The following is a 14696-nucleotide window of genomic DNA, read 5'->3' as shown; positions in this document are numbered from 1 at the left end:
TGACCCTGTGCCTCATGGGAACAGTCCAGCCCAAACTGCCAAGCCATGTCTTCACTGGTCCGGAAACAAGCATTCTAGTACCGGTTTCTGGACGTGGGTCCCTTGCTCACTTTGCCACTGGATTCAAGCTAGCCTGGCTGATGACGGCTGATTAGCCAGAAACCGGTCCCAGGATGCTTGTTTCCGGTCCAGGGAAGACATTGCTTAGCAGTTCGGGCTGGACTGTTCCCATGAGGCACAGAGTGAGACTGATTTGCATATGGCCATGTCTGAACTGGGGTGGTGGAGTGAGCTAAAGAATGATGATGGATTAAACCCAGATCAGTTGACTGGGGGTGAGTCCTTGCAATGTTCAACACTCCGTCCATTATCCCCTTTGGTTTTGCCTTGCAATGTTCAATCAATCAATCAAATAATTTGTAAAGCCCACTACTTACCCACAGGGTTTTAAGGCGCTGAGGGTGGGGAGTGAGGGGGGGTGTTGTTGCTACTGATCGAACAGCCAGATCTTGAGTCGTCACCTGAAGGTTAGAAGGTCTTCAGTTTGTCGTAGTTTGAGGGGGAGGGTATTCCAGGTCTTGGCGGCGCGGTGGGAGATGGATCTGCCTCCAGCTGTGGTTCTATGGATGCGTGGGACGGTGGCCAGGGAGAGGTCTGCGGAGCGGAGATTACTGTTGGGTACATAGTAGGAGAGTCGACTGTTGAGATAGGATGGGCCGGTCTTGTGGAGTGCCTTGTGTGCATGGATCAGGAGCTTGAAGGAGATTCTTTTGTCGACGGGGAGCCAGTGTAGGTTCCTCAGGTGGGGGGAGATATGGTCGCGGCGCGGGACGTCGGGTATTAGGTGTGCAGAGGCATTCTGGATTCTTTGCAGTCTGTTGATGAGCTTGGTCAGGGCTCAGGCGTAGAGGGCGTTTCCGTAGTCGAGTCTGCTGCTGACTAGGGCCTGGGTGACTGTTTTCCTTGTGTCTTTCGAGATCCATCTGTAGATCTTGCGGAGCATACAGAGGGTGTTGAAGCAGGTGGAGGAGACAGCGTTGACTTGTTTGGTCATGGTGAGTTTCGAGTCGAGGATGACTCCCAGGTTGCGGGCGTGGTTGGTAGGTGCGGGTGTCCCCAGCGATGCGGGCAACCAGGAGTCGTCCCATGCTGAGGGGTTGGGCCCGAGGATGAGGCTCTCCGTCTTGTCTGTGTTTAGCTTAAGGCGGCTATCCTCCATCCAGTCGGCCACGGCCTTCATTCCCTGGTGAAGGTTGGATTTGGCGGTAAGGGGGTCCTTGGTGAGGGAGAGGATCCGTTGCGTGTCGTCGGAATAGGAGATTATGTTGAGGTTGTGATGTCGGGCGCTGCGTGCGAGAGGCGCCAGGTAGACGTTGAACAGCGTCGGACTGAGGGAGGATCCTTGAGGGACGCCGCAGATGATACTCCGTCCATCATCACCTTTGGTTTCGCTTTAGAAGAAATGCAGTCATGATCAAACGCAACATGGGACTCACACAAGAGCAGGCATGGAGGTGAAAAGAGGGGACCTCCCTATTTTATTGTAGGCTGCTGCCTTCTAGACCTCGATGGCAGATTAGAATATATGGTTTCTATTCCCATTGTTACCATGTTTCCTCCTTCACCTAGTATGTGGCATCAAAGAAGCATCCTCTTATAGTCTAAATGCATCTTATTTGATACAGTTTCTTTCTCTAAATTACTTATTAATTGTAAAGTCAATCTTTGGGATTTTTTGCCTTCATATTAACTCATTTACTGTATCCAAATGGTTTGATTCCAGAATATTATTGAAGGAGTATAGCATGACTTACATTCAGGGCTGGACTGGCCGTAGCTGACAGCGGGTGTTTGTCCGGGAGGCTGGGAGGGTGGGAGCCAGTTTTGGAATGGTGGGGGTCAGTTTTGTTACTGGGGCCTGATTTTGCAGCGATGCTGCGATATCGGCCCCCAGTAAAAAAAGCACCAGTGCTTAGGGACGGTTTTGTTAAACAGCAGTGCTTCACACTGCCCCCTCTACCCCCCAGGAGGTGGGGGCAGTCTGACAAAATTGCCAGGGTTGATTTGGGTTCCCAGTCCGGCCCTTCATATATTTTGAGTCCTAAATATTGTTTACAAAAATATCACCGGAATGGAGTTAGTAATAGAAAATCCACACCCAATGAGATGATATTTTTATAAACGATACGTAGGAGACAATATCATCTAGATGTTGTTTTTCATCCATATTGCCCGGTCCCCTTTGTTGTGGTTGAGGTAGATCCATGCTTGCCCCACCTTTCAGTGTATCATGAGTTCTTCGTGATATTCCTGTGCCTCCTCCCTTGCATTTGTATTTCATTACCACCGGATTAGGACTCACCAGAGCAGGGGTAAATTGCAACAAAGTTGCTCTTCCTCCTCCACGTTCTCAATAAAGCAATACTAGAAGATAACATTCGGAACAGTTACATGGTTGATAGTTTTATGGTGGTTTACAGCTTATTTGCTAACAATAAATATTCAAGCAAACATAATAAACCTCAACAGAGTTATGTGTTGTGCTACACTCTGTCAGAAGATTCGTGGTAACTAGTTATTCTTGCTCTTTTCCATTATCTCCAGTATATTCATGGTCCATTAAATTGGTCTCTCATCACCCTGTAGCTTTTACAAATTGTCAATATGACTTCCATTTGTTAGACTCCAGTGTGCGGACCTTGTTATCACAGAGACTTATGCTATATTGGTTTTCTTAAGCACATGTAGGTTAACCACATCCTTCCAGGTTATGGCAGACACTATTTCCAGGTCAGGACTTTAGTTTGACAGCTTAATGCACTCCGTGTGTTGTAATCCTGTTTTGCTTCTATTGAACTAAGTAGAATAACACATCTGAAATCAAGGATTGCTACATAAAAAGTTCAGGATTGGAGACAGTGCCCTTAACTACCTAGAGAGGGGTCACACTAGTCATCTAAGATTGTGTTGCTTTTGTGGATGTCCACAATCTTTGCATCATTATACCAGCTTCCTTCAAGAGTTGTACATGAACATATGCTAAATAGTTTTTATGAAGTTTATCAAATGTAATTTTGTCTATCTTAGGTATCAACAGGAAAGTGATCTACTCTTTAGTGGATTCTTCAGACGGGCATTTTTCTGTGGACCAGACATCAGGCATCGTCATGCTGGAGCAGCCATTGGACAGAGAGTTGCAGGCATCATACAACATCACAGTGAAGGCTTCAGACCTCAGTCCCATGCTCATGCTGTCTTCCCTGGCGGTGGTTACCATCACGGTGCTGGACATCAACGACAACCCTCCTGTGTTTGAACGAAGAGACTATCTTGTTACTGTGGCAGAAGACACATCTCCAGGCATCGAGGTGCTGACCGTGTTTGCAGCGAGCAAGGACATTGGCACAAACGCAGAGATTGCATACAGTGTGAGGTCTGGGAATGAACAAGGCAAATTCAGGATCAATCCAAAAACAGGTTTGCAAAATTAGCACTACATTTCACGAGTGACACTGAAACTTTATTCAATCAATCAATCAATCAGGATTTGTATAGCGTGGCTAATCACCCGTGGGCGTATCCAGGCGCCTAGACACAATCCAGTGTGTGGAAAATAAGCTTTATTGAAGTAACATGTGTGCATAACTTTACAGATAGATCAGGAATGCAGGGTTATATCTCATAATTAAAGAAGCATGCATTTGCACTACGACTGCTTTTCTTTTGCCGTGCCTCCAACAGTAAGGACTTAAAACACACATTCACTAAAGTCTGTGTGCTCCCTCAAGGCCATTCTAATCTGAATCCTTTTAAGATTTTGTACTAGTGATTTAGCTCTGGTATGCAGAATAGCTTATCTAAATGCGTTCCATAACAAATTTCCGCCAAGAGTAATAAAAATGAAAAAGGTATTTCAATGTATTTCTGTCAAAAAAGTATATTCTGCAGAATGTTCTTCCTACACAGTTTCCAGTAAGAGCACATACTCGTCTTTTGTTTTATTGTAATTTCTATCCTTCTGTACAGGCAGAAGAACCTCAAATCAGTGGTTAATTTGTAAATAAAATTAAGTGCCGGGGCTATCGTCAGGAGGCAGCTTCAAGCCAGCCCATTTCTTTTGTTAGAGCCACATAAAACATAACCAACCACTAACCATGAAAGTGGGGAGCGTATGTGGCATAATGGCCAGAGCTGCCGACTTGCGAGTTGGGGAACCAGGTTCGAGTCTCTACATCGGCTCAACATCCCGTGATTGTGGCCAATTCACGTAATCTCCCCGTACATGAATGTGTCCTTGACTGGTGCTCATGAAAGGTGTCAGGGTTGATGATTAAGTGCCAGTGCTGAGCACCGGAAACCACTGGCTCAAATTAAGTACTGCCTCAAATCCTCTTCAGTCTTGGTTGCTGGAGATCTTTGCTGGACTTCGATGTGTACCTTGGTGAAAGCAGAATTGTTTTGTCACATTCCAAGCATTATAGTGCTACCGTTTATAGAGTCAGTTGCAACACGTATAGCTAACGTTCTACAACCCCAATACCCGATATTTAAATGGCTGCCAGTGGATTCAAAAGATGATGTTGCAGCTATTGATGGGCGACAGAAAAGTATTATTCCAGTATGTTCTACTTTGCAAGTCACACCGCTGTAAAGTGCTCATCTACACAAACTATTTGTAAAAAAATAAGGTGACTGACGAGAGCCTCAGAAGAGTTTGTGTCCCATTCTGTTTTAGGCTTGGGCTCTGTTTATCCATCCATTCTTTCTTTACTAGAGTGGAATTGGCAAGTCACAACAGAGCCTTTTTTTGTTCAGGACTGCTAATGAAACGTGCAGAATTGTGTTAGACGCTGTCAACAACATACCATACCATAGAGGGACGGCTCCTCAGTTATGGCGGAGAAGCATCGCCCGACTGAAAAATAAAATGATAATAAAATAATTGTATTTTTCGTTACTGCCAGCCGAGGCAGGGGCAGGGCCATCCTGCTGAGTGTCATGCTTTAGGGAAGAGTGTTGGGCACTTGTAAGTGCGCATGTCAGTTTGGTCGGCCAAACAGACATGCACACTCATGTTTCTCCAACCTAGCTGTGTTGCAATAGCTGGGTTGGAGAAAGCCCCCAGCATCAAGTCAGCCCGCTCAGGCCAATCAGGGTGCTGCTCTCATGCTGGTATTTTCAGCAAGAGGACAGTTCCGTGATTGCCCCTTGGGAGCCTGTGCAGTGTGACCAGCGTCAAGAGAGGAGCACCGAGGTGGCGGGCGCAGGAGCAGGTATGTGGTATTTTAAAATTATTTTGCCCTCCACCTTGACCCCGCGTTCGTGTTGCCCTACCACCCCAAAACTGGAGGACCCATCACTGATACCATAACATACGCATACCAAATTCTAGACCATTTCTATAGGTAGAAACGCAATTTGCAGTCTGTGCTGCTTAATTTATCATCTCTCGCTTATGATTGTCACAAAAGAGATCACGTTTCTTGAGCCTTCACGAACAACATAAATTGGGCATATTTGGCCAGTCCATAAACATTGGTACACAGATACATCCCTCTAAATCTGTGGCACAGATGAGTGGCACTCGGGTGCTTCTTTGTGGGTTGGAAACCTCAGAAACTTGGAAATTGACTTCCTCAGTTGATTAACATTAGTGACACTTAGCTAGGTATTTTGTCCAAGTTCTCCCATGAGTGGAGCTACATGCCTCAGACAGGGAGAAGTCTAGCTACACCTATACTGTTTGAAATACTAATCAATTACTGCGGGCCATGGGAAAACAGGGTATTCGTCAAAAACAGCAACCGATCATAATAGTCTTTTTACTACAACAGAATTGATCGATTTACCTTTAAAACAATGGTTATTTGGATTACATATTATTGACTATACAGTCTATTGAACACCCCCTTCAGAAGAATCATAAAAATACTATTAAATTCATTAAAAAAATATACACATAAAAAGTGTTAAAGCTTTACATCCCTTTTGGGAGAGTGTGCAGTTCTTAATATCAGCAGAAAGTTGTGACATTTAATGCGCTTTACATGTTAACACTTATATTTCCAACAACGGGTGCTGCTGGCAGGTTTTATGAGCAAAACATTTAAATAGTACCACTGTTTACTACCTACAAAAAATACTTTTGATACATTAAAATACTATTCACGAATTCAAAATTATTTGTGTGATGTGGTGCCATTCTTTGCATCTTCCATATCAGCCCCGCCCTATGACTGGGGCAGATGATTCCATCGGAGTATCCCCTTTTTTGCCTTATAAAGCAACATACAGGAGAGATTTGATAAGAAAAACCTTTATCTATGCAGTAACCAATATCTGAATCCCACTCATCTAATCCTGTAACCCTCACAAGAGCATCTAACTGGTAATAGATATTCCGCAGAGGCCATTGCCTTTGCCCTGATATATTATATTGAAGAATTCTTATTCTGGAAGCACAATAACCCTTGGCAAATCTCCATCTGCTCGGCTAGTGTTATTCTTCACAGGCCGTGGCAGCCTTATGCGTATGAATTCGCTCACCTTAATCAGGCTTGCTTCTCAATACATCATATTTTATTCAGGAGGCTGGAATGTGCGAAGGGAATATCAAAAGAATGGAGAAGATAGTGGTGTTGAAATGATGTTTCTCATTAAGACTTCTGTTCCTTCGTATTACCCAATCCCCTCTCCACCGCTCAGGCTGGCATCAGCGTTATCTTATGGATGTCGCTAGCTCTAATGCATGAAACTGATGTATGGATGGTCATGATGCCAGAAACCAGGTGAGCCAAGCCTATGAGATTTGCACCTACACAAATTGCACCTTTCAAGTTTTGAGCTCAATTTATAGCCCAATTTATAGTAATTTAAGGCCTCATTACAAAATTTGTGACTTATTGGAAAAAATTGATACCATAGAAAATCAGAAATTCCACCAAACTATTTCTGTCTTCCTATCTTTTTAGGTGTCATTTCAGTTTTTGAAACACTGGACTATGAGGCATGCAGAGATTTCTATCTGGTAGTTGAAGCGAAAGATGGGGGCGTGCCGCCTCTAAGTGCAGTCACAACGGTGAACATCAACTTAACCGACGTCAATGACAACGCGCCAAAATTTAACCAGCAGATGTACAGTGCAGTCATCAGCGAGGATGCTTCAATTGGTGATTCTGTCATCTTGGTCAGTATGAGGTTACTTTTATTTCATTAGTAGAAGACACATTTAGTTTTATTTCTCAAAAAAAATTTTTTATTATTTCTTCACCTGATTAACTGTTTTTGAAAATGTATCCCCAAGTTGACTTGGAAATAGTGTCATGTCGTGATTGAGTCTAGGATGGTTCATTTTTCATTTTCAGTGGCCATTCTCAACACTTCTAGCTGGGTTTTTGTTTGCTTTTGAGTTTTTTTCGTAACAGGGGACTAATCTCCCTTTGATCCTTTAGAAAGAGAGTGCCCCAAGGGATTACATGACTGACTTGACTTTCGAGAAATATGAGAGCAAACAGGATGTGCCTTTGTGAGATGTACTCAGAAATTGTAAATATTGTTAAACATGGATTGATTTGCTTTGCTAAGGGACTGGACTCCTAAGACCTGATGGTTGTGGGCACACAAAACCTGTATGTCTTCACCTGTAGAAAAGGGGTTTGAACGTTACCACTAAAACGAGCATCATTAAATAATATTTATTGTTTAATCCAGGGAGTCCAATGTTGTTCAAGAAGGGACAGATTCACATATTTAAATGATGGCTCTTTCCATGTCTTCTCGTCTATTTTCTCCTATTCTGCTGAAGATAAGGTGGTGGCACTTCTAAGGAAATCCTGTTGATAAACTAGTGATTTATTCTGAAGGAGAACATATAACACACAGCTTTAAAAATCTTCCTAGATAGTCATTTTTAGTATCACATGTTTATCAAACTGAGGTCGCTGATCCTGACATTAATGGTGAGGCACCCTCTTCTGTTATATGACACAGAATAGGATCCCTTTAGTTGCACACAAGCAAATGACATTGAAATGGCACTTAGATGGGCAAAGAAACTTTGCGTTGATAGAGGAGGAAAGGAAGAGAATAGATCCAAAGCGTACACTCTCCCATCCTCTTCAACACATAGCCCTCTGCCTCAGTCATCTGCATTACCAACAGAAAGAACACAGGTACATTAACAGTTTTTAACTGTTAATAACTAATGTTAAAATGAGCAATTAGCACAGTAGGAAGGACATTTTTCAATTCCTCACAGAAACTTAGCTTTGCATAAACTGTGTCTCTCCTCTAATTGCCCACATCTTCACTATATGGGGTATCCCAGCCATGTCTGTCCTACCCGTAAAGAATTACAGCCACTGTGGGATAGGACCACATACAATAACAGCACGTGCAGCAAACTTGACCCTGGTGTCCTTCTGCCTCTGATGTCCCATGCTGGGACCATATCATAGTTGCTACACCTTCAATGTAACTGGCAAAGTCACCCCTTCTCTCACCTTCTCTTTCTGTTCCCAGCTCCCAATATTTAGGTAAAGCATGCCAAACAGTGCAAGCTGTCTGGTTGAAAAATACTTATTGTGGACTTACCAGGAACTTACAGAAGTTTACAGCCTGTCCATTGCTTATCATTTGCTTGCTAGTTACTGAATGGTTTTCCTTGTCCCAGCTCTTCCATCCTGTGTTGTGCCTCCCATGGTACATAGCCTCATGACCAGGTCTTTGATTGGCTGGCTTTTATCCTTCCACTTTTCACTTGTATGGAACTACTTTTTTCTTTTTGCTTAAGCACACCATGAGAGTGCATGTGTTTTCTTTATCTCTCCTTTGTTTACTTTGCACCGCCAAATACCCACTGCCTGCTATCCATGTTGCTGTCTCCCTAAAGATGCAAGCTCTCTGTCTCTAGCTTCTCCCCACCAAACTACATTCCACCCCTATGCCCTGTGTTGCCTTTTCGCTAATGTTCTTCTCCTCCCTTGTGTTGCTCTCCCTCATGTGCGGCTTTTTCCTACTCCCACACATTCCATGTTGCTCTCCCCACCCACTCCTCGATTGCCCCCTGGGTCCACTGTTTTTGTTTTTACAATGCTTTTTTTAGGGCAGAACAAGGCAGCAAATTGTTGCCAGCCCTTCTGCCTTGAAACAAAGCTGAATCCAAGCAGTGAGAACGCAGCTGTGAATTGTCATGAATGCTGCAATTTTTGCTTAAATTTACTAATTTCTGATTTAATTAAAATACCAATGAATTTACACATTCGCTTCTAACTGCTTTACTGTGAGCAACTTGTAAAGACAAGATCAAGTAGAGACATTGGCTGGTGAAAATACTGTTTGTGTGTGCTATCAGGTTAGTTTTTGCACCTGGCTCTGAGTTTACCCCCATGTAGCGGAGAACAACATATGGTAACCGTGTCTGTAACCGGCATTACTGCAAGGTGTTCTTGTTTGCGCACTACTTCGGATGTGCAAATTCCTCCAGGAATTACATGAAGGAAATTGCATGGGTCAAAAGTCCAGAAACTTTTGATTTGAAATTGAGCAGATCCACAATTTGCATCTGATCTCAAAGATACACTGAAGCTAAAAGTGAGGCAGATAGTTTTCAAGTCAAAGCTATTATCATAATGCAAGCATTTCATGTGGTCTACTTACACTGCTGCCAAGTCTATGTGCTAGTATCAGAAGTGCCCATTTCTTGATGAAATCTTATCTGTTAGATCTTCTTTTTCAACACTCCAGAAGTTTGAAGCTCCCACATTTATCAACCTAAAGAATGTCTCCTTTCTCCATTTCCAACCCACTTACCATGTGAGCTGTATTAAACTAGAAGTTCAGTTCTAAACAAGAAGTTGATCGAGAAATATAAAACATCAATTAGTGTTTATTACACCAGTAAAGGTTATTTATTATTGTATTTATTTTATGACTGCATTTTTTTATACATTTCCATGCAGCTATTCGCTGAAGATCTGGACAGTCCAGCCAATGCGCTTATTCGTTTTTCGATTGTCAGCGGGGATCGAGATAGTCAATTTGCTATTGACCCTGTTGTGGGACTTCTAAAAATTAAGGAAAAATTGGACAGAGAACGAGTAAGAATTTTTGGGGCTGTCATTTATATGTGTTGGAATTGAGGCTTGTGTTGTATATGTTCACTGCTTAAATGTGTGTTTATGAAGCGCCACTTTTGTGTTTTAAAAAATATGCTTATAGAATAATTTCATATTTTTCATAAACAATTAACTGTACTTTGAAAGCTAAATTCCAACATTGTGACTTATGCAAATATAGTCCACATCTTTGATACGTGGCATGTGTGTCTATGACAGAGCTTTAATATTTTAAAATCCCGCATTTGATAAGATGTCTAAAACAAGTCTGTGCCTTATTTTTAGCTCAGAACTGTAATAATGTGATTTTTTGATAAAGTGTAGACTTTGAAGCAGCACCACACTGACTGCAATCTGACTGGCAAATATGTTATTCTTTTGCTAAGTCTTAATTTGTCATGAAATCAACATCATTTAGGAATGAGATAAAATGCCAGGAAAAAACTAAGGTTTGTCTTATGCTATGCCCTAGGTGTCCGGATATTCACTGCTGATTCAGGCCCGGGACAGCGGCACCCCACCTTTGTCATCAACGGTGACCCTAAACATAGACATCTCTGACATCAATGACAACAGCCCCCTTTTTACACCAATCAATCAAACCGCTGTAATCCAGGTAAGGAGATCATTTCTCATTCCCAATGAAGAAGGATCTTTGCATGAACCTGAAGGATTTGTGCATCTTGATTGTTCAGACCTCTTAGACAATTGGGGACATATTTATGAAGCAGTTGCGGTTAATTTGCACCACGCAACGGGGTGCAAGCACAACGCATCCTCTAAAGCGATTCATCAAGCCACGCAAGGCCACTTTGCGTTTCCCTGAGGGGCTTGATTAAACCAGAGTAATGCAACGTAACGCAAATCGCTGCATTGCGTTACTCTGCCCCAGGGAGGCGTTCTATGGGTGGAGCGTGGGTGTTCCCATGAAACACCCATGGATTTCAATGCATTCCAACATTTCCCATAATTGATAGGCCTAGGAATGCGTCAAACCTGCTATGCCTCCTCAGGTGAGGCGTAACGAGGAGAAATATGTTTATTTTGCAGCACATAGAAAGTGGAAAATGCCTTGGGTGATTGTTTTTGTACAGAAAGGTGCAAAGGTGCCTGTGTTGGCACTTTCCAGCACATTGTGACAGGGCGACACATTTTGATTATTTTAAATACGGCACATTCCTGCCCTTTCCCTATCATGCAGCACATCAAGGTGACTTGCTGCGCTGAGCTGCGTGATTTCTACATAAATATGCTCCATTGTACCTTGATTAATTTGCTCTCTATGGCGAACTACAGCTAGAAGTGTAGGCACTTGTCAGCAGCAAGTGTTGTTTTTTTGTTGGCTCATTCTTTTGCATTTGAGGCATTTAAAGGAGATCACAAATTATCTGGTTGGCCCTGTTTTTATTTGAGTTTTCGAAAAAAAATGCTTCTCTGTTTTGTTATTCCCTTCCTGTCACTCCACTCTGAGAGCTATTGCAATGTTCATACATTTTGGCAACTAGAGTTATATACTATGAACATGGACGTTAAAGACTTTCTTCATTGTACGGCGCACTGATGCACCACAGGGCCTGATAGGTGCCATACCAAACCCGTGATAAATAAGGTATTCCACTTGAAACACTCCTCCTATATGTCATACTGGCTATACTCGGGAGCCATTCCACATCAGGGTATGTGTTAACAACCAAGGACAAATTGGAAGTTTTCAGTGGGAGTAATGGAGCTCACAACTGTGCTTTGACTGAACACAGCAGATCCCAGCACGGTGGTGCACAGGCATTGAATATTTATCCTGTGGCTGGAAATGTCATGCTTAAAGGCGGATAGAAGGGTCCCAGTGGGATGTCAGCTGGTGCAATCCACGAATGACAATTTAAGAGTGAAGTTGCAGGAGCTACGCTCTCAGCAGGGCGACACATTCTGATTAAACTTCTGATATTGGCTCCTGAAAAGATAACTGCTTTCCGCAGTGACCGATTTCACCCTTTCCCCGTAATGTACAATTGCCTTATTTGCGGCAGCCCGGCATTGCCTTGGCGGTGCCTTTCTTGGTAGGACGCGTCGAGGCACTGCCGCGCGCTGTAATTGGTTTCTATTGGCCAGCGGGTCATATTTTCCACTTTAGTTTGGGGACAGTGCCCTGCAGTTCATAAATGGCGCCGCATCAATGATCTCCAACGAGATGTCATCTAGTGCGTAAATTGAGGATGTTTGCACCAGACCACATTGTGTGATCCTTGGCAAATCACTTTATCCCTCTGTGTTGTAGCTTCTTGAAGAGTTTAGCCCTTCCTAAGTGAAAGATCTTTAAATGGTTTCAGTCTGGGGAGAAGTTTTGTAGGCACCCTATGATTGGACGCAATTAGAGGCATGTTAGAAGGAACATTGCAAATGGATCCGTGCTCCAGCATTCCTGTGCTTGTCTTCCTGTTTTTCTCTATTTCTGAGCCATGTCTCTTGTTATAGGCCGTCACCTCTAGCTCAGGCCTATAAGTTGAATTCAGGGCTTTTAACAACCATCACAGCCCCTCAGCAGTGGCTATAATGCTATATTAGACTGCTGAGGGAAGGCCAGTAACTTCACCGCAAGATCTTAATGTACCAGATTTTAGTCCATCAGAGTTTGCCCAAAAGATATTTCATTCTTTCATACTTTTATTGTGACAGAATTCTCAGGAACTATTGAAGCAGTCTCCTTTTTCCAAGTAAAGACCTCCCACTTTGATAGCATGTGTTATGAATTTGCTGTTTACTCGCTGTAGCCAATCTTGGACCACAAACAGGAGTGGCAGATGAGGGGCTGTTTCTAGTGGCATGAATTGTTTAACTCAGTAACTCTTTATCGCATCAACAATTTAACGAAATCAATCTCATGCCAAAACTGTTACAGGTTTGCCCATGAGCACATTAAAATCTAAGTAATGTTTTCAGTTTAGGCTTAAAAATGCTGCTTGTCTAATTAATGTATATGTATTGTATTGAATTGTAGCATTGTATAGCGCTTACTACGCCTATGTGGGGTGTTCAAGTGCCTACCAGCACATATTGACAAAAAACTTTTAGCTATGTAATTGTTAAAGAATTAGTACATTTATAGCAATTTAAATCATTATTTACAATGTAATTGGGGGTGCAAGTGTAGAAACGTTTGGCACTTTTGATGATACATGGTAAATAGTGATACACATTAAAATCTGGTTCACACTACAAGAACTAGAAACACATTGCTAGGGCTGAATAGAAGGAATCTGTTGAGAGCTTAGAAAACACACTCTTAGATAATATAAAGTGCAGATTTTAATTCATTAAGTCCATTGTATGTTTGTCGCTGTTTCGCCCCTCAGGCGAGCGTCCAAAGGGCATCATCAGGGCAAAAATAGGGAAGTGTTGCCAGCCCTGCCTCCTCCCTATGAAACATGTCACTATCAAGTCTGCAGGAGAACGCGGCATGAGCTATCAGCCTGTTCTTAATTATTTGGTCAGTGGGTCGGATCCGTCCAAGGTTGATATTTACAAGGTGCAGCAGGTTACCTTGATCAGACAGGGAGAGTTTGTCTTGATGCCTTCCTGCACAAACACAATCATCCCTGCAACGCAGGCACCTTTGGAACATGGTGCAAGGGTCCCTGCGCTGGTGCTAGGCAGCTTTTTTACGTGCAACGCAAGGTAAAACACAGAGATTCACCGTATTCTTGTCAATACGGCGCATCCCTGCGTTTTTTAAATGCTACAGCGTGACGCTCCTGAATTGCTTGAAGCAAAGCGCCATTTCGTTGTAAATATGCCCTTGAGTTTGTGTCCTGTTTTAGCACTGGTCTCTAGTCTATATGAAGCCACGGGTGTTTTCTTGTGTATTGATAACAGAGCGTGTTAATTTTCATTGATAATAATGCGAGGGACAGTGTTTCCTTAATTTTTTGTTTGCTGTTTATTGTTTTAGGAAAACAAACCAGTGGGCACAAGCATCTTGCAGCTAGTAGTAACAGACAAAGACTCTTTCCATAATGGCCCTCCATTCACCTTCACCATTCTGTCTGGCAATGAAGACGGGGCGTTTGCGCTGGACCAGCATGGGGTTTTAAGATCCGCAACGATGTTCACGCACACAGATGCGACCGAGTATCTACTTGCTGTGCAGGTAATACATTTCAAAAGGTATATCCTTTATATCCAAATTATTTTGTTCACCAACTTAAACATTTTATGTACACATGCGTACAAACGCAAAAACACACATTCTCTAACACGTTTTCTAAGTCACTTATGATTTCCTTTATTAATTATTGCCATTAAAATTAAAAGATATAAACAAATAAAAAAAGTAATCAAAAAAATGATGGAGGTGAAGCGGTGAGAGACATGCATCTTTTGCCAGTGTAGGTTAGCTCACTGTAACATCTTAAAAGAACTGAAGTGAGCAAACTAAGAACGGGGACAACACGCAAGCCAAGAAGTTTGGAAGATTGGGTATGTGGGATAGAAAAATTTATGAAAGTGATGTACCCCATTCCTGGCACTGAGACAGGGAGATGAGGTGGGTGGCAATCACCTACCCTGGGCTGGGCATGGATGCTG

At 42.8% G+C, this 14696-nt stretch overlaps 1 protein-coding gene across 2 annotated transcripts in view; it reads left to right on the top strand.

Moving 5' to 3' along the window:
• FAT3 (FAT atypical cadherin 3) overlaps nt 1–14696 on the top strand; it is a 741111-nt gene that overhangs the window by 587759 nt on the left and 138656 nt on the right. For both annotated transcript variants that reach the window (XM_078658413.1, XM_078658412.1), the window contains exons 13-17: nt 3088–3477; nt 6972–7186; nt 9960–10097; nt 10588–10731; nt 14062–14259. In XM_078658413.1, coding sequence (XP_078514539.1) covers nt 3088–3477; nt 6972–7186; nt 9960–10097; nt 10588–10731; nt 14062–14259 — 1085 coding nt within the window. The remainder of the gene's footprint in view (nt 1–3087; nt 3478–6971; nt 7187–9959; nt 10098–10587; nt 10732–14061; nt 14260–14696) is intronic.

Source organism: Lissotriton helveticus, chromosome 8, assembly GCF_964261635.1.
Source record: "Lissotriton helveticus chromosome 8, aLisHel1.1, whole genome shotgun sequence".
Classification (NCBI taxonomy): Eukaryota; Metazoa; Chordata; class Amphibia; order Caudata; family Salamandridae; genus Lissotriton; species Lissotriton helveticus.
Note: the sequence above shows the minus strand (reverse complement) of the source record. Positions and strands in the feature narration are given on the sequence as shown.